The 20,574-nt window shown below is 45.5% G+C and overlaps 1 protein-coding gene across 2 annotated transcripts in view; it reads right to left on the bottom strand.

Moving 5' to 3' along the window:
* Positions 1-20,574, bottom strand: part of prkg1b (protein kinase cGMP-dependent 1b) — a 722,012-nt gene that overhangs the window by 576,028 nt on the left and 125,410 nt on the right. For both annotated transcript variants that reach the window (XM_078223608.1, XM_078223609.1), the window contains exon 2: positions 20,158-20,324. In XM_078223608.1, the coding sequence (XP_078079734.1) occupies positions 20,158-20,324 (167 nt within the window). The remainder of the gene's footprint in view (positions 1-20,157; positions 20,325-20,574) is intronic.

Genomic DNA, 20,574 nt, shown 5'->3' with positions numbered 1-20,574 from the left:
TTAACAATGCTTTCATGGTCATCAGTAGATTCTTAATTCCAGATATTTTTTATTGAATTCAAATTCCACCATTTGAGACAGGATTCGAACCCGGTCCCCAGATCATTAGCTGAATTTCTGGATTAATAGTCTAGTGATAATACCACTAGGCCATTGCCTCCCTTCCAGAGCAGTGACTCTGTAGAATATGATAATATGCTGTTCTTTGCAGAATGACAGCATTTGTTCTCCAGCCACTGAGTTTGCACCAATGTCCTTGATGTCATCTGTCAGCCAGCCACCCCAGAGTTTTGCCATCCAAGCTATAATGGTGCAGTCTGAAGCTGACCCTTCTAGGCCCTAGGGGTGGCACAGAGGCACACTGCTGCCTCACAGGGACCCTGGTTTGATTCCTGGCTAGGGTTGGGTCACTGTCTGAGCGGAGTCTACACGTTCTCCCTGTGTCTGTATGGGTTTCCTCCGGGTGCTCTGGTTTCCACCCACAGACGTGCTGGTTATGTGCATTGGCCATGCTAAATTCTCCCTCAGTGTACCCGGACAGGCGCCAGAGTGTGGCGACTAGGGGATTTTCACAGTAACTGCATTGTAGTGTTAATGTAAGTCTACTTGTGACACTAATAAATAAACTTTAAAAACTTTAAACTAAACCGGAGTGCCTGGTGAGGACAACGTTTTGGTCAGTGATATAGAACATAGAACATAGAACAGTACAGCACAGAACAGGCCCTTCGGCCCACGATGTTGTGCCGACCTTCATCTGAAACCAAGATCAAGCTATCCCACTCCCTACCATCCTGGTGTGCTCCATGTGCCTATCCAATAACCGCTTAAATGATCCTAAAGTGTCTGACTCCACTATCACTGCAGGCAGTCCATTCCACACCCCAACCACTCTCTGCGTGAAGAACCTACCTCTGATATCCTTCCTATATCTCCCACCATGAACCCTATAGTTATGCCCCCTTGTAATAGCTCCATCCACCCGAGGAAATAGTCTTTGAACGTTCACTCGATCTATCCCCTTCATCATTTTATAAACCTCTATTAAGTCTCCCCTCAATCTCCTCCGCTCCAGAGAGAACAGCCCCAGCTCCCTCAACCTTTCCTCATAAGACCGACACTCCAAACCAGGCAGCATCCTGGTAAATCTCCTCTGCACTCTTTCCAGCGCTTCCACATCCTTCTTATAGTGAGGTGACCAGAACTGCACGCAATATTCCAAATGCGGTCTCACCAAGGTCCTGTACAGTTGCAGCATAACCCCACGGCTCTTAAACTCCAACCCCCTGTTAATAAAAGCTAACACACTATATGCCTTCTTCACAGCTCTATCCACTTGAGTGGCAACCTTTAGAGATCTGTGGATATGGACCCCAAGATCTCTCTGTTCCTCCACAGTCTTCAGAACCCTACCTTTGACCCTGTAATCCACATTTAAATTTGTCCTACCAAAATGAATCACCTTACATTTATCAGGGTTAAACTCCATTTGCCATTTTTCAGCCCAGCTTTGCATCCTATCTATGTCTCTTTGCAGCCTACAGCACCCCTCCACCTCATCCACTACTCCACCAATCTTGGTGTCATCAGCAAATTTACTGATCCACCCTTCAGCCCCCTCCTCTAAGTCATAGTAGAAGGTAAGAAACGTGGGATGCTTGCTGAATGGGGAAATGTAGCTGAGGTTATTGGAATTGCTTGTTGATTATTTAATCAAACAGAAAGATTGATGATAATATGCTGCATGATGTATAAGCTGGCTTTTACAAGGGAACAACCTCATCACCACCAATCAGCAGCATGAAGAGGAGGAAGAGGAGCAATTAGAATCATAGAATCCTACAGTGCAGAAGGAGGCCATTCAGCCCATCAAGTCTGCACTGACCACAATCCCACCCGGGCCCTATCCCCAAACGCCATACATTTGTCCTAACTAGTCCCGCTGACACTAAGGGGCAATTTAACATGGCCAATCCACCTAACCAGCACATCTTTGGACTGTGGGAGGAAACCAGAGCACCCGGAGGAAACCCACGCAGACATGGGGAGAACGAGCAAACTCCACACAGACAGTGACCCAAGCCGGGAATCGAACCTGGGTCCCTGCTGCTGTGAGGCAGCAGTGCTAACCACTGTGCCACTTTTAACCGTTTAATGAAATAGGATCACTGAATCCCCACAATGCAGATGAAGGAGGCCATTAGGCCCATCGAGTCTGCACTGACTCTCCGAAAGAGCATCTTACTCAGGCCCACCACTCCCTGTCCTATCCCCATAACCCCACGCATTTACCATGGCTAATCCCCCTAACCTACACATCTTTGGACTGTGGGAGGAAATCAGAGGACCCGGAGGAAACCCATGTAAACAGCCACCAAAGGCCGGAATCGAACCTGGGTTCTTGGTGCTGTGAGGCAGCAGTACAATTGCAATAGTAAAGGGAAAAACAAGAGAAGCTCCGATATAGGGATCCCCTTCTTGCCACCCAGTTAGGTGAATGCTGATGGGCCATTCCAGATCAGTCCAAACCAGCTGAAGTAATGCTCGAGGACATGGGTGGTACACTCTATAATATTCCTTGTGGCAGCAAAGCTCTCATTGTACGTGCACACATATACAGGTTCCAGACTGGAGTCCAAGGAAATTTGGCATGTCCTCTAGGACACGCACTAATTTTTACAGATGCACCATAGAAAGCATTCTTTCTGGTTATATTGCAGCTTGGTATGGCTCCTGCTCTGACCAAGACCAGGAGACTACAAAGGGTCATGAACGTCGCCCAGTCCATCATGAAAACCAGCCCCCTATCCATTGGCTCCGTCTGTACTTCCTGCTGTCTTGGAAAAGCAGCCAGCATAATTAAGGACCCCACGCACCAGGGCATTCTCTCTTCCACCTTCTTCCGTCAGGAAAAAGATACAAAAGTCTGAGATCACGTACCAACCGACTCAAGAACAGCTCCTTCCCTGCTGCCATCAGACCTTTGAATGGACCTACCTTATATTAAGCTGATCTTTCAGCCTGTGGCTGTGGCCTGTAGCAAGAATAATCCAGGTAACTACAGGCCGGTGAGCCTTACATCAGTGGTAGGGAAATTATTGGAGCGGATTCTTCGAGACAGGATTTATTCCCACTTGGAAATAAGTGGACGTATTAGTGAGAGACAACATGGTTTTGTGAAGGGGAGGTCGTGTCTCACGAACTTGATCGAGTTTTTCGAGGAAGTGACGAAGATGATTGATGAGGGTAGGGCAGTGGATGTTGTCTACATGGACTTCAGTAAGGCCTTTGACAAGGTTCCTCATGGCAGACTGGTGCAGAAGGTGAGGTCGCATGGGATCAGAGGTGAGCTGGCAAGGTGGATACAAAACTGGCTCGGTCAAAGAAGACAGAGGGTAGCAGTGGAAGGGTGCGTTTCTGAATGGAGGGCTGTGACAAGTGGTGTTCCTCAGGGATCAGTGCTGGGACCTTTGCTGTTTGTAATATATATAAATGATTTGGAGGAAAATGTAACTGGATTGATTAGTAAGTTTGCGAACGACACAAGGTTGGTGGATGTGCGGATAGCGATGAGGACCATCAGAGGATATAGCAGGATATAGATCAGTTGGAGACTTGGGCGGAGAGATGACAGATGGAGTTTAATCTGGGCAAATGTGAGGTAATGCATTATGGAAGCTCTAATACAGATAGGAAATATACAGTAAATGGCAGAACCCTTAGGAGTATTGATAGGCAAAGGGATCTGGGTGTACAGGTACACAGGTCACTGAAAGTGGCAATGCAGGTGGAGAAGGTAGTCAAGAAGGCATACGGCATGCTTGCCTTCATTGGCCGGATTGAGTTTAAAAATTGGCAAGTCATGTTGACGCTTTATAGAACCTTAGTGAGGCCGCACTTGGAATATAGTGTTCAATTCTGGTTGCCACACTACCAGAAGGACGTGGAGGCTTTGGAGAGGGTACAGAAAAGATTTACCAGGATGTTGCCTGGTATGGAGGGCATTAGCTATGAGGAGAGGTTGGAGAAACCTGGTTTGTTCTCACTGGAGCGACGGAGGTTGAGGGGAGACCTGATAGAAGTCTACAAGATTATGAGAGGCAGGGACAGAGTGGATAGTCAGAAGCATTTTCCCAGGGTGGAAGAGTCAATTACTAGGGAGCACAGGTTTAAGGTGCGAGGGGCAAGGTTTAAAGGAAATGTACGAGGCAGATTTTTTACACAGAGAGTGGTGGGTGCCTGGAACTCGTTGCCGGGGGAGGTAGTGGAAGCGGATATGGTAGTGACTTTTAAGGAGCGTCTTGACAAGTACATGAATGAGATGGGAATGGAGGGATATGGTCCCTGGAAGTGTAGGGGGTTTTAGTTAAGTCAGGCAGCATGGTCGGTGCAGGCTTGGAGGGCCGAAGGGCCTGTTCGTGTGCTGTAATTTTCTTTGTTCTTTGTTTTCTACACCCTCTCTGTGACTACAATACTATAATCTGCAACCTCTCCTTTACTTCTCCTTTATGTACTGAATGAACGGTATGCTTTGTCTGTATAGCGCACAAGAAACAATACTTTTTACTGTTTCCCAATACACGTGACAACAATAAATCTAATCAAAGCCCAGGGCTTGTCATGGATGGGTAGTCCTCATTACCCAGGAATCAGTCTCTGAGGCAGAGGAAAATGGGCATTCATCTGCTTGATGCACGGCTTGTGATCACACACCAGCTGCACCTTAAAGGAGTGGAATCCCTTTCAGTTCATGAACAAGACAAAATTCACATGAGCTACACGCAAGGCGACGTGCATGCAGTCAATGCACTGTACAACATAGGCAAGCCTACTTTCTATGCAAACCCTCAATCTTTTGTTAGAATATAACCCATAATAACATTGGACCTGTTGTAATATGACCAATGGTAACAAGCTGTAAGGGTCTGCTGACCCAGTAAACAATGTAACCAATGACAGAATGATGCGATGATCAGCTGACTCAGCATCAATTAGAACATGTTGGGAATTGTGGGGAACTTTGGAATGGCCCAGGGTGAGGCCTCAAGTTTGGATTAATGAAGTTTTTTTTATTAAACCTTTTCTTTGATTTATAAGTTGGAGTAAGTTTTATTGTCGACACTGGAACAGTTCCTTCTGGATCAACACCTTTCTACATCTGTCTTGAGAAAGAGGGAATTAGATGTTTCTCTATGTATAGAGATGCCTCAGGCCTCTCCTTTATGAAGCAGTATACCGCAAATCGGGAGATTGTTTATTGCTCCAGTAACAGCCTAGAAGGAACACAGGCAAGGGTCACCTTGACAGCCACAGGCAATGCTGTCCTTCAGTCACTTTGAACTTGCAGCAGTGGTTGCAGCAGTTGGCGGGTTTCAGACACGCCCTCATAGCTAAAAGACCTCAAGCATTGTTCGTCATTTAAATTCAGAAATAATTGCTCGCTATCGACCCTGTAGCTTGCTGCTCTTCCCTATTCTAGCAGTTTCTTCTGCTCTGTGTGCAGCCTCTCTTCAGTCTGTTGGCCATATTGAATTCTCCGAGGAAACTCCACCAGGCCACCAACATCTGTTGGCGACTGGTTTCAGCTTTGAAAATCAACAAGAAAGTTTCAAGAAAGCAGCAGCCAGGCCACTCTTTGGAGATTACTGAATTAAGTGTAGGAAAGCTCCAAAAACAAAGATAATTGCATCAACATCCAGAAGAAATAATCCATCAACTAGCCTGCAAGTAGTTCATGGGATTGTGGGGGAGTGGGGATTCTTTTGTGCCATTTAATGAGGTGTTTGGCTATGATTAAGACTGGAATATGGATGTTTCACATTCCACACTGACTACTATCATAATCTGCCTGCTCTATATACTGCCAGAGATCACTAAAGGTGCACGTGTACAAGTCTCTTTACCAAGATGGTGTCCAGCATATTTCTCATCAAACACACACGCATGCATCTCGGCTGCAATTAGGAGGCCACGTGGCAGCTAAAACATCGGCATTACAGAGTCCAACTTCTACACCACCACCACCCCCTCCTCCCCACCTCCCCCACCACCGTAATTTCCTGAGAGCAGTAGATGGACATCTCACCCTTCAGGGATCTCATTTAAGGAGTACTATCTGGCTCCATTAGATTTCCACTGCAGTTAGATTCAAATATTTTTTATTCTTTCATGGGGTGTTGGGCGTCGGTAGCAAAGCTAGTATTTGTTGCCCATTCCTAATTGCCCTTGAATTGAGTGGCAGTTATGAGTCAACCACATTGCTGTGGATCTGGCATCACATGTACCACTCACCTGAAGAAGGGGCTTGAAGCTCCAAAAGCTTGTGTGGCTTTTGCTACCAAACAAACCTGTTGGACTTTAACCTGGTGTTGTTAAACTTCTTACTGTGTTTACCCCAGTCCAACGCCGGCATCTCCACATCATCACATGTCGGCCAGACCAGGTAAGGATGGCAGATTTCCTTCACATTACTGAATCAGATGGGTTTTTCCAACTATCTACAATGGTTTCATAGAAACATAGAAGATGGGAGCAGGAGGAGGCCATTTGACCCTTCGAGCCTGCTCCACCAGTCATCACGATCATGGCTGATCATCCAAGTCAATAGCCTAATCCTGCTTTCTCCCCATAACCTTTGATCCCATTCACCCCAAGTGCTATATCCAGCCGCCTCTTGAATACATTCAATGGTTTGGCATCAACTACTTCCTGTGGTAATTAATTCCACAGACTCACCAGTCATTGGGTGAAGAAATGTCTCCTCAACTCTGTCCTAAATTGTCTACCCTGAATCCTCAGACTGTGACCATTGATTCTGGCCTCCCCCACCATCGGGAACATCCTCCCTGCATCTACCCTGTCTAGTCCAGTTAGAATTTTATAAGTCTCTATGAGATTCCCCCCTTTATTCATCTGAACTCCAACAAAAACAATCCTAACCTAGTCAATCTCTCCTCATACATCAGTCCCGCCATCCCCGGAATCAGCCTGGTAAACCTTCGCTGCACTCCCTCGAGAGCAAGAACATCCTTCCTCAGAAAGGAGACCAAAACTGCACACAATACTCTAGGTGTGGCCTCACCAAGGTCCTGTATAATTACAACAACGCATCCCTGCTCCTATACTCAAAACCTCTCGCAATGAAGGCCAACATACCATTTGCCTTCTTTACTGCTGCTGCACCTGCATGCTTACCTTCAGTGACTGGTGCACAAGGACACCTAGATCCCGCTGCACACTCCCCTCTTCCAATTTACAGCCATCTAGGTAGTAATCTGCTGCCTTGTTTTTGCTTCCAAAGTGAATAACCTCACATTTATCCAAAGTATACTGCATCTACCATTGATTAACCCACTCACCCAACTTTTCCAGATCATTCAGAAGGATGTCTGCATCCTTGTCACAGTTCACCCTCCCACCCAACATGGTATCATCTGCAAACTTTGAGATGTTACATTTTATTCCCTCATCCAAATTATTAATATATATTGTGAATAGCTGGGGTCCCAGCACCGATCCCTGTGGCACCCCACTAGTCACTGCCTGCCAATTTGAAAAGCATCCATTAATTCCTACTCTTTGTTTCCTCTCTGCTAACCAGTTTTCTATCCACTTCCCCCAATCCCATGTGCTTTCATCTTGAATGATAATCTCTTGTGCGGGACTTTGTCAAACGCTTTCTGAATGTCCAAATATACTACATCAACTGGTTTCCCCTTGTCAACTCTACTGGTTACATCTTCGAAGAATTCCAACAGATTTGTCAAGCATGATTTCCCCTACTTAAATCCATGCTGACTCTGTCTGATCCTGCCACTGCTTTCTAAATGCTCCGTTATAAAGTTCTTGATAATAGATTTGAGGATTTTCCCCACTACTGATGGTGAAATCATTAGTCATCATTAGTCTTTTATTTTCCAGATTTTTATGAAATCGCATCATATGCCGTAATGGTATTCGAACCCGGGTCCCCAGAGCATTACCCTGGGTCTCTGGATTACTAACCCACTGGCAATACCACTACACCACTGCCTCCTCCTCCATCTGGAGGTATCAAAAGAAGGCCGGTCTTTGTTCAGAGTAAAATTTCTGTAAAGTTTCCAATTCATCCTGGGGACAACAGTTTTTTATGTCATTGCAAAAGCTCATCTGCACCCTCACAAGCTAACTGCTGGCGTGAGTTCCATTAAAAATCCTCCCAAACATCGGAGGCAATGATGATCGATCCCACAATGGATCCAATGTGGGCAAACATCTCTTCCCTAGGGAGCAAAAATCAGCTTTCTGGCCTTTCCCAGGCACCAAAGTGGCACGGAACTTCTTGCTGGTACATCTTCAGGCTGACTGTCGCTGATGGCACGTGTCCTGACTTTGATAAGTCACCATAACTGACAATTTCGAGCCCGACATGGGAAACTGGCAATTCTCCCCCACTACACCTCTGCTCGTCAAGCATGAATCTGGGTCCTTCAGATTAAGACCTGAAGAGTGCATAATCTAATATTCAATCATTTATTAATAGAGCACAATAACCTTTTCTAAGAATGGAATGATGTTCCTTTACATAGCAACATTAATGATGTAGTGTTGTTCACATCATAGCCTACTGTGTCCCAGCAAAAGAACTAACAATAATTTCCACTGGAACATCACATTCCAAATCATGTTTTTATCCTTATATATATATTAGTTTATAAATATATTTTCTAGTTTTCTCCTTTACTGACTCATTTGGTTATTTGGGATCCAGAAACAAAACTTAAAATCCAAAGATTTGTGCAGCATCCATGTACAAATTTTACAAAGGGTTATAGATTCCTGGCAAGTTTCTGCATAACTGAAATGTAAGGGCAAACAGGGTACACATTTTTCTCCCCTGAGACAGTCTGTTAATAACTAATTACTACCAGTCGTAAGTCAAAGAAAATCAACATGCACGAATTTCAGAGATCAGTTGTGGTGTTGCACAGTTAGACTCAGCAAAATCCCACTTAGCTTATTCATAGGAACATAGAAAATAGAAGCAGGAGTAGGCCATTTGGCCCTTCGCGCCTGCTCTGCCATTCATCAAATGGGAAGGCAGTGGCGTAGTGGTATTGTTACTGGACCAATAATCCAGAGATCCAGGGCACGATCTGGGTTCAGATCTCACCACGGCAGATGTGAAATTTGAATTCAATAAAAAATCTGGAATTAAAAGTCCAACGACAACCATGAAACCATTGTCAATTCTTGTAAAAACCCATTTGTTTCATTAATGCCCTTCGGGAAAAGAAATCTGGCATCCTTACCCGGTCTGGCCTACATGTGACTCCAGACCCACAGCAATGCAGTTAAATACCCTCTGAAACGGAGGACAGTTAGGTTTGGGAAAAAGTGCTGGCCCAGCCAGCGACGCTCACATCCCATTAATAACTTTTTTAAAATCCTGATCCCGCTTTGCCCCCATATCCCTTGATCCCTTTAGCCCCAAGAGCTATATCTTTTTGAGTTGATTTGATTTATCATTGTCACATTTATTAGTATACAGTGAAAAGTATTGTTTCTTGTGCACTGTACAGACAATGAATATTGTTCATAGAGAAGGAAAGGAGATAGTGCAGAATGTAGTGTTACAGTCATAGCTGGGGTGTAGAGAAAGATCAACTTAATGCGAGGTAAGTACATTCAAAAGTCTGACAGTAGCTTCAGCAGGGAAGAAGCTGTTCTAGAGTTGGTTGGTACGTGACCTCAGACTTTTGTATTTTTTTCCCAATGGAAGAAGGTGGAAGAAAGTATGTCCAAAGTGTGTGGGGTCCTTAATTATGCTGGCTGCTTTTCCGAATAATTTCTTCTTGAAATCACACAACGTTTTGTGGTAGTGAATTCCACACACTCACCACTCTCTGGGTGAAAAAATGTCTCCTTACCTCAGACCTCAAACTATGACCCCCTAGTTCTGGACCCCCCACTATCGGGAACATTCTTTCTGAATCTACCCTGTCTAACCCTGTTAGAATTTTATAAGTTTCTATGAGATCCCCTCTCACTCTTCTAAACTCCAGTGGATACAATCCTAACCGACTTAGGGGGGAATTTTACCATTTTGAGTCTAAGTGCTGGATCTGGGCGTCAAATAGATCCGTGCCTGGAATCCTCTTTCCAGCACACCCATACGTGTTTTGCCGGCTCCGGCCCGATCCGCGCCGTGGCCGGGGCTTAGTGCTGGCGGACCGATCGGAGCTCTGAACTGTGCATGCGCAGTTCGAAAAAAATCTGACAGCGCGCATCCAGGCGCGAAAGAATAAGCAGAAAGTGGAGAGAGCGACTCTCTGACGTTCATGCTCTGGTCGGGGGAGGGGGTGTAACCGATCATCCCTTGCGGTGGGGGGGGGGGGGGGGTGGGGGGGAGCGGAAGGAGAGGGGGTGTGATGTCTCATCCTCTGGGGGGGTTGGGAGCGGAGGGGGTGTGACCGATCATCCCTTGCGGGGGGGGTGCGGAAGGAGAGGGGGTGTGATGTCTCATCCTCTGGGGGGGTTGGGAGCGGAGGGGGTGTGACCGATCATCCCCTGGGGGGGGAGGAGAGGGGGTGGAGAGGGGGTGTGATGTTTCATCCTCTGGTTGGGGGGGTTCCGCTGCCTGTCTGCAGCCGATCCCTCCTGGCACCATCACTGGTACACTGCCAGCCACAGCCATCTCTCCCACTCTCTCACACCTGCAGGGAAGAGTAATCTGTGGCTGGTAGTGAACCAGTGATGGTACCAGGAGGGATCGGCTGCAGACAGGCAGTGGAAGCCCCCGATCAGAGGATGAGACGTCACACCACCTCTCCTCCAACCCCCCCCCCCCCCCCCCCCCCCCGCAGGGGATGATCAGTCATACCCCCTCCCCTCCCACCCCCCCCGGCCCCCCCCCAGAGGATGAGATGTCATACCCCCTCCCCTCCCACCCCCACCCCCAGAGGATGAGACGTCACACCCCCTCTCCTCCTCCCACCCCGACCAGAGGATGGCCTGGGTCAGAGAGCCATTGCAGTTTCTGACCCCGCTCTTCGGAAGCTGCGGCGGTGACTTCAGACTTTTGTTTTGCAGGTCGGTAACAGTGCGACGCGGATCGGGCCAGAAGACGGTAAAGTGGGATTTGGCGGTAGAGTTGGGCGCGCGGTTCATTAAGTCAATTTAAATGCATGCGAATGCATTTAAATCGTCAGGCCACCCAATTCGAGCAAGTGCCGGACCTGCGCCCGAATCGGGTGTCGGTAAAGCCGCGATCTGCTCGGAATCGGGTGCAGATCATGGTATAGGCCCGACGCCCAACTTTACCGCGATTTTACGCCTGGAAGTTTTGGTGAAATCAGGCCCTCAGTCTCTCTTCATATGACAGACCTGCCATCCCAGGAATCAGCCTGGTAAACATGGCTCCCCCAACGCCAAACAAAAACACAGAGAACCTAAATGTCTTACAAGTATCGAAGTTCTATCTGAGGCTTAAATTTCGAAATGCAGCAGGACATAAAGCACTTTTTCTTGTGTTCTGTAATGACCTTTTCAGTTTTTGTTTCAATTCTGACCGAGACTTGCATGGTCTGGGAGTTTACTGTCATTTCAAATGTTTTGTTTAAATCGCATCAGAATCTAATGCACTAAAAAGGAGGACAGCTGATCAATTTAATATTTTCCTAAATATCCTATGCTAGTCGAGTACTATTTTTCATTCATTCATGGGACATGGGTGTCGCTGTCTGGCCAGCATTTATTGCCCATCCCTAGTTGCCCTTGAGAAGGTGGTGGTGAGCTGCCTTCTTGAATCGCTGCAGTCCACGTGCTGTGGGTTGACCCACAATGCCGTTAAGGGGGGGGAATTCCAGGATTTTGGCCCAGCGACTGTGAAGGAACGGCAATATATTTCCAAGTCAGGATGGTGAGTGGCTTGGAGGGGAACCTGCAAGTAGTGGTGTTAGAATCATAGAATCCTACAATGCAGAAGGATGCCATTCCGCCCATCGAATCTGCAGCGACCACAGTCTCACCTAGGCCCTATCCCCATAACCCCATGCATTTACACTAGCTAGTCTCCACTAAGGGGTAATTAGGCATGGCCAATCCACCTAACCCGCACATCTTTGGACATCTTGTTCCTGTGCATCCGCAGCCCTCGTCCTTCTCGATGGAAGTGGTTGTGTGTTGGAAGGTGCTGCCTAAGGATCCTTGGTGATTTGCTGCAGTGCATCTTGTAGATTAATGGTGGTTCAGTGGCTTCACAATTTTTTTCAAATATCGACAAGATAAAGAGCAACTTAAAGAAGGAGAATGGCAAAAGTTCCACTCTCTCGCACCCCCCGTTGTGTTCATGGATTTCCAGCCTTTTAAGTTTTGTTTTTAATCTTCTGGACATTTGTTGAGAAGATTGTCGGGAAATTTTGATGCAAGTTTCTATGGTTAAGATCAGGGTAAAATTCAGTGTTATTTCTGCCTAGTACGATCAAGAGTATTCTAACCTATTTCTATTGTACTGAAACTCTAATCAAGTTAACTGCAACCTTGTCGGGTAAGGCAGTGCAGCATCAATAGTCCCAGCTTCTAAATGAGATGGTGATAGGTATATTGTCCCAGTTGTTGATAAGGGCGAGGTGCCTGTCTCACAGGCAACACCTTCAGGCAAAAACACTTCATCAGAGGAGGGAACTCAGCAAATCGACCCAGGGATACCCAAAATTCGGCAAGTCAATGAACAGCCTGGTAGACAGGCATGTTATAAATGGTAGCACAATGGTAAATATAACTGGGTGAACATTCCAGAGGCCTGGACAAATGTTCTGGAGATGAGAGTTCAAATCCCATCAAAACAACAGGGAGAACTTTAATTTATTAATGAGTCTGGATTGAAAAATTACTCTCAGTACCAGTGACCACGAAACTACCGGATTGTCATAAAAATTGATCTGGTTCAGTAATGTCCTTAAGGGAAGGAAATCTACTGTCCTTACTCGGTCTGGCCTACATGTGACTCCAGGTGGCACATTGGCGCAGTGGTTAGCACAGCTGCCTCACAGGGGCAGGGACCTGGGTTTAATTCCGGCATGGGGTGGCTGTATAGTTTTTGCATGTTCTCCCCATGTCTGCATGGGTTTCCTCGGGGGGCTCCGGTTTCTGCGCACAGTCCAAAGATGTGTGGGTTAGGTTGATTGGCCCTTAAGTGTTAGGTTATGTGTGGTTACAGGGATAGGGCCTGGGTGGAATTGTTGTCGGTGCAGGCTCGATGGGCCGAAAGGCCTTCTTCTGTACTGTAGGGATTCTCTTCTATGAAGGGGCGGCACGGTAGCACAGTGGTTAGCACTGCTGCTTCACAGCTCCAGGGACCTGGGTTCGAATCCCGGCTCGGGTCACTGTCTGTGTGGAGTTTGCACATTCTCCTCGTGTCTGCGTGGGTTTCCTCCGGGTGCTCCGGTTTCCTCCCACAGTCCAAAGATGTGCGGGTTAGGTTGAATGGCCATGCTAAAATTGCCCCTTAGTGTCCTGGGATGCGTAGATTAGAGGGATTAGCGGGTAAAATATGTAGGGATATGGGGGTAGGGCCTGGGTGGGATTGTGGTTAGTGCAGACTCGATGGGCCGAATGGCCTCTTTCTGTACTGTAGGGTTTCTATGATTTCTATGAATCTATGAGGCCCACAGCAATGTGATGGACTTTGAAATGCCCTTGTAAGTCACTCACTTGTATCATATTGGTACCGAAAAACCAAATAAGAATATATACTATCTTACAAAATGGATAAACCACAGACATCAACTCAGGCACCGAAATGACAAAAATATATCCTGTCCTATCAACCATGCAAAGTCCTCTTCACTAACATCGGGAACTTGTGCGAAAATTGGAAGAGATGTCCCACAGACTAGTTAAGCAACAGCCTGATATCGTCATACTCATCAAATCATATCTTTCAGCCAATATTTCCAGGCAGCACCATCACTATCCCTGGAGATGCCCTGTTCCACCAGCTGGACGGACCCACCAGAGATGAGAGCACAGTGGAATACAGTCGGGAGCGAGTTGCCCTGGAAGTCCTCAATATTGAGTATGAACCCCACGTAACCTCATGGCAGTGGTTGAGGGTGGTGGCTCACCACCACTTTCTCAAGGGATTCTAAGGACGGGCAACAAAAATACTGACCTAGCCAGTGACACCCAAACACCAGGAAGGAATTAAAAACAAAAAGAAGCACTGTTCATTTTCAATCCCAGGTAACAAAGTTTGCAACATTAATGCTTGGAATGTTCCTAAAACAGTAATAGAGCCTTTCACCATGCATCAGTGAAGTGAATTTGTATCCCTAAGATAGGGTACGTGGTGGCTTAATGGTGTTGTTGCTGGACTAGTAACTCAAAGGCCCAGGGTAATGCTCTGGGCACCCAACTTCGAATCCCACCATGACAGATAGCAAAATCTGAATTCAGTAAAAATCTGGAATTAAAAACCTAAATGATGACCATGAATCGATTGTCGTAAAAAAAAAACAACACTCATCTCCTTTAGGGAAGGAAATCTGTCACCCGTACCTGGTCTGGCCTGTGGTTGACTCTTAATTGCCCTCAGGAATGGGCAATCAACACTGGTCCAGGCAGCAATGTCCAGATCCCATGAATGAATATTAAAAAGAGACTCCGAGCTCTGGTTTTACTTGAGGGCTTGGTTTCACACAGAATCATCTTAATTCTGTTCTGCGATTGTAACTGCTCCTCTTCAAGGCCATTATCATTACTCATTCTTTCTCGGGTACGACTGCAGCTGTTGTTGTTCAGTCCCCCTGGTTGACGTTCTCTAAAAATTTTGCTACTATCTCCATGACAATGAGCAAGATTGAGAGCTTCCTCGGAATTTGGCCTGGATATCAAGTGGCTCCAATAGCTATCCTCATTATACTGTTTGTAAAGAAATCCAGAATTTATGATGCTCTTCGCTTCTATGGTAATCAGACGCTGAAATGTGGCACAACATACTGCGTTTGAATTGTTCAAAATTGAACGGCACAGGCACAAGGGATCACTGCCATCTGCAAGATCCCCTCCTCGGGGCTGTTCAGTGACAGAGATACCAATGGCCTGGCAAAACCAAAGTTCAAAACTGCGACAGCCAATTTCAGAAGTTTTGTGTCAATCTTATTGCTTATCATAGAAACCTTACCATGCAGAGGAAGGCCACTCAGCCCATCGAGTCTGCACTGACAACAATCCCACCTAGGGCCTATCCCTGTAACCCCACATATTTACCCCACTAACCCCTCTAACCTATGCATCCCGGGGCACTAAGGGGCAATTGAGCATGGCCATTGCACCTAAACCCGCACATCTTTGGACTGTGGGAGGAAACCGAAGCACCCGGAGGAAACCCACGCAGACATGGGAAGAATGTGCAAACTCCACACAGACAGTGACCCAAGCCGGGAATCAAAACAGGTCCCTGGAGCTGTGAGGCAGCAGTGCTATCCACTGTGCCACTATGCTACCGTGCCACCATGCCGTTATTGTGCTGTTTTGCTGTTAAAAATGAGTCCACTCTTTCGGAGGTTGTGCTTTTAATGTATTTGTTTACTCATAGTTTGTAACACTTATTTTTCTGTGTTTTGCTTACTAATCATCCCACCTTTATTACCAGGCTGATTAGAGGGGCAGATAAGCAGCTCACCAAGCCTGAGCAACTCCACACCCAGCCCAAAGACGTCTTGCAAAAACAGTCGATGATGACTTTCCTTCCTTCCGATTGACTATCTAGATTTCACCCAATCACTCCTCTGGAGATCCGAAACTCTTCAGTTTTGGGACAATGTAAGTGCAATATAATCATGGTAATAGAATGCTCGAATCGACTGCATTGCCTTTACTTTCCAAAACCGAGATCTCCATCATATTTATAGAAAAGGTGACATTCTAAAAAGAATGCAAATAAACTTTGGGAAGCCATTTTCAAAATCATCTGTAAAACATGATTTTCAAGATCATGCAATTTCTTGTTCATTCATGGGACATGGGCATTTATTGCCCATCCCTAGTTGCCCTTGAGCTTGAGTGTCTTGCTGGGCCATTTCAGAGGGCAGTTGAGAGTCAACCACATTGCTATGGTTCTGGAGTCACATGTAGGCCAGACCAGTTAAGGATGGCAGATTTCCTTCCCTAAAGCACATTAATAAACCAGATGGATTTTTCTGACAATCATCAATGGTTTCATAGTCATCAGTAGATACTTAATTCCAGATATTTTTTATTGCATTCAAATTCCACCATCTGTCGTGGCGGGATTCGAACCCAGGTCCCCAGAACATTAGCTGAGTTTCTGGATGAATAGTCCAGCAATAATACCACTAGGCCATCGCCTTCCCTGTGTTGCAAAGCATAAGAAAAAGAAACTCTGCAAGATATTTAATCAACTCAAATTAAAAATTGCCATCTTAAGAGGCAATATAAACAGGAAAATCGGACAGGAATTTGATGAGAATTTTGTTCAAAACATTTGACCCAGTTGTTGGATCAAATAGTTACTGTATTGTCACACACTGTGCCCAATTAGAATCATAGATTCCTACAGTGCAGAAGGAGGCCATTCGGCCCATCGAGTCGGCACCGACCACAATCCCACCCAGGCCCTCTCCCCATAACCCCATGCATTTATTCTAGCTAGTCCCCCTGGCACTAAGGGCCAATTTAGCATGGCCAATCCACCTAACCCGCACATCTTTGGACAGTGGGAGGAAACTGGAGCTCCCGGAGGAAACCCACGCAGACACGGGGAGAATGTGCAAACTCTACACAGACAGTGAACCAAGTGTTTTAAAAATCTGCAACACTTTCAACTGAATCACATTCTTGCAGATAGTGTTCTGGAAGAAATGGTACTGAAAATGCATGGTCATCCTAAAAAACCCTAGCTCACCATCACTTCAGTGAAAATTCCACAGAATGCAGAGAAACTTGGCCAGAAGCCTGGTATGCTGGGTCCAGAACAGCATCTATGAATATAGGATTGGCTTTGTGAGGTTGGAGCCTCTGACCATTCTTGCCAGGCCATTGCAATGCAAAAGCTCTCTCTTTAATTATTCTCAATGCCTTCAAGTGGGACCCAGTATATGGGTGGCACAGCCACATCTGGTGAGACCAGCATAATGGTCAACCAAAGGACAGATTTGGGGATCACCGTTCAGTTTATTGGTTGAAGCAGCTGCCTTCTGTATGACATTACAGCCTTTTGGCATGGTCATAGAGTCTCCACAGTGCAGAAGGGGGCCATTCAGCCCATCGAGCCTTCAGTGACAACAATTCCACCCAGGCCTTATTCCCCATAATCCCATATATTTATCCTGTTGGTCCCCTTGGCACTAAAGTGCAATTTTCCATGCCTATCCACTTGAGCTGCACATCTTTGGACTGTGGGAGGAAACTGGAGTACCCGGAGAAAACCCACGCAGACACGGGGAGAAAGTGCAAATTCCACACAGTCATCTGAAGCCAGAATTGAACCCGGGTCCCTGGTGCTGGCAGCAGTAGTAGCTAATCACTACACCACCTGACACTAATTTGGCAAAAATACGCCACACTAATTCATTACACTAACTTAGCAAAAATATTTTTTTTAATTTCTAATTCTTAGCATTGTCATTATCAGATTATTTTGCTGTAAAAATGTTGGAGACTGATCAACATGCTCTGATTTCCAAACAAGAGATGTGAAACCTAAGTGATGAGAAAATTCTCTGTCCTTTCTAACCTAATGATTCATTTGCATTAGGACAAAGCTGAAAAATCAATAAGGATTTGAGAAAAACAGCACTATTGTTTGCAGCCTCTTCACTATAACATTAGCCCCCAGTGAGCAAATGTCTAAGCACTTACAGTCAAAATTCCTTCACCATTAACCCACTGGAAGGTGCAGCTGCAGTATAACTAAGGTTTGTCTGTTGTACAGCATGCCTTAGGTACATCAATGTTGCAACAGTAATCATCAGATTTCTTATTATTTTGCATTTGCCGTATTAATAATATTCTATTTCTGTTGCCGCCTGGTGGCACGGTGGCACAGTGGTTATTATTGCTGCCTCACAGTGCCAGGGATCTGGGTTTGATTCCTGGCCTCGGGTCACTGGGTTTCCTCCGGGTACTCTGGTTTCCTCCCACAGTCCAAAGATGCGCGGGTTAGGTTGATTGGCCATGTTAAATTGACCCTAGTGTCAGGGGATTAGCAGGGTAAATATGTGGAGTGATGGGGATAGGGCTTGGGTGGGATTGTGGTCGGTGCAGACACAATGGGCTGAATGACCTTCTTCTGCACTGTAGGGATTCTATGATTTCTATTCTAAAGTGCACACTCCGCAATGAAAATAGCTTTGCGTAGATGATACAATGTTTTGAAAGTCAAGAAAAGGAGTCACTGGACTTGTATTAATATTTCCAGGCAGTCCCATAACAGAAAATTATTACAGTGCAGGTTCAGGCCTAAGATTACTACAAAAACAGTACCCTTACAATTACACAAAGATCTCAGAAAGAATTGTGGAACGTGCTCCCATAAAGAGTGACTGAGGAGAATAGCATGGATAAATTTAATGGGAAGTTGAATAAACGTGAGACTAGAAGGTTAGGCAGACAGGGTTAGATGAAGAAAGATGGGTGGAGGCTTGTGCAGTTCATAAACAATGACATAAACCATTTGGGTCAAATAGCCTGTTTCTGTACAGTACAGTCTGTAATCACCCCAAATAGGTTTATGTGACTCACTGTAATGGGGCTGAAATAATGATGGTGAAGAAGGCATTCGGCATGCTTGCTTTCATTTGTCAGAACATTGAATACAGGAGTTGAGACGTCTTGTGAAAGTTGTACAAGACATTTGTAAGGCCACACTTGGAATACTGTGTGCAGTTCTGGTCACCCTATTATAGAAAGGGTATTATTAAACTAGAAAGAGTGCAGAAAAGATTTACTAGGATGCTACTGGGACTTGATGGTTTGAGTTACAAGGAGAGGCTGGATAGACTGGGACTTTATTCCCTGGAACGTAGGAGGCTTAGGAATGATCTTATAGAGGTCTATAAAGTAATGAGGGGATTGATAAGGTAGATAGTCAATATCTTTTCCCAAAGGTAGGGGAGTCTAAAACTAGAGGGTATAGGTTTAAGGTGAGAGGGGAGAGATACAAAAGTGTCCAGAGGGGCAATTGTTTCAAACAGAGGGTGATGAGTGTCTGGAATGGGTTGCCAGAGGAAGTAACAGTGGCAGGTACAATTTTGTCTTTTAAAAAGCATTTAGACAGTTACATGGGTATAGGAGATGGGCCAAATGCGGGCAATTGGGACTAGCTTAGTGGTGAAAACTGGCCAGTATGGACAAGTTGGGCCGAAGGACCTGTTTCCATGCTATAAACCTCTATGACTCTAAGTAAATTCATGTGACTCACTGTAATGGAGCTGAAATAATTTCATTAAATAAATGGAAAGAAAAGTCTCACATGTACCATAATGATCAAGCGATCTGCCCAATCAGTTCATTGCTCAGCGATAATGGTTAAACATTATCCTTATGTGCAACAATAAAATCCTGGGGATCGTACATATTGCAGAATTAATCCACCTTGCACTCAGCTCAGAGAACTTATTACTGATATGACCACTCCACAAATATTCATTTATTATTGTCACAAGTAGGCTTACATTAACACTGCAATGAAGTTACTGTGAAAATCCCCTAGTTGTCACAGTCTGACACCTGTTCGGGTACACTGAGGGAGAATTTAGCATGGCCAATGCCCCTAACCAGCACGTCTTTCGGACTGTAGGAGGAATTGGAGCACCCGGAGAAAACCCACGCAGACACGGAGAGAATGTGCAGACTCCACACAGACAGTGACCTAATCCGGGAATCGAACCGGGTCCCAGGCGCTGTAAGGCAGCAGTGCTATTTTCTAAAGCAATGGATTTATTAAAAAAATGTTCAGTACGTACAGAATACCTTCTAATTAAACTATGGTCATCAAAATAACAGTATGCTATTTATTCTTAAAATAGGTTGTAAGCAGCTTAATTACACATTTTCATCTATTAATGAACATGGAAACAATCCCCTAATTGTAAGTCCAGATTTCTTGAAGATCAGTTGCTACAGTAATAAATGGAGACAGCTCAAAGAATTCACCTTCCATAACATACACCAGAGAGCCCACGTCCCCCTCTTTGATGATACAGCTCTCCTTGCCATATTCCACTGGGTACATGCAGTCCACAATTTCTTGAATCTGAGACAACTCCAGATTTTTCATGAAGTCATTGTCCAGGATTGCTTCCTTAATCAATTCTTTGGACCTTAAAGGGAAAAAAAATGAAAAGGTGTCAGCAGGAATTCTATAAAGTCTCCAGGGAGTATAGAATTGACAAAGAGAATTAAGACTATCAAAGAGAAAATGCTGGAAAATCTCAGCAGGTCTGGCAGCACCTGTAAGGAGAGAAAAGAGCTGACATTTCGAGTCCAGGCGACCCTTTGTCAAAGCTCATCTGGACTCGAAACGTCAGCTCTTTTCTCTCCTTACAGATGCTGCCAGACCTGCTGAGATTT

Source organism: Mustelus asterias, chromosome 11 (assembly GCF_964213995.1).
Source record: "Mustelus asterias chromosome 11, sMusAst1.hap1.1, whole genome shotgun sequence".
NCBI classification, from domain to species: domain Eukaryota; kingdom Metazoa; phylum Chordata; class Chondrichthyes; order Carcharhiniformes; family Triakidae; genus Mustelus; species Mustelus asterias.
The sequence above is the reverse complement of the archived record's forward strand: the minus strand, read 5'-3'. Positions and strand labels throughout refer to the sequence as shown.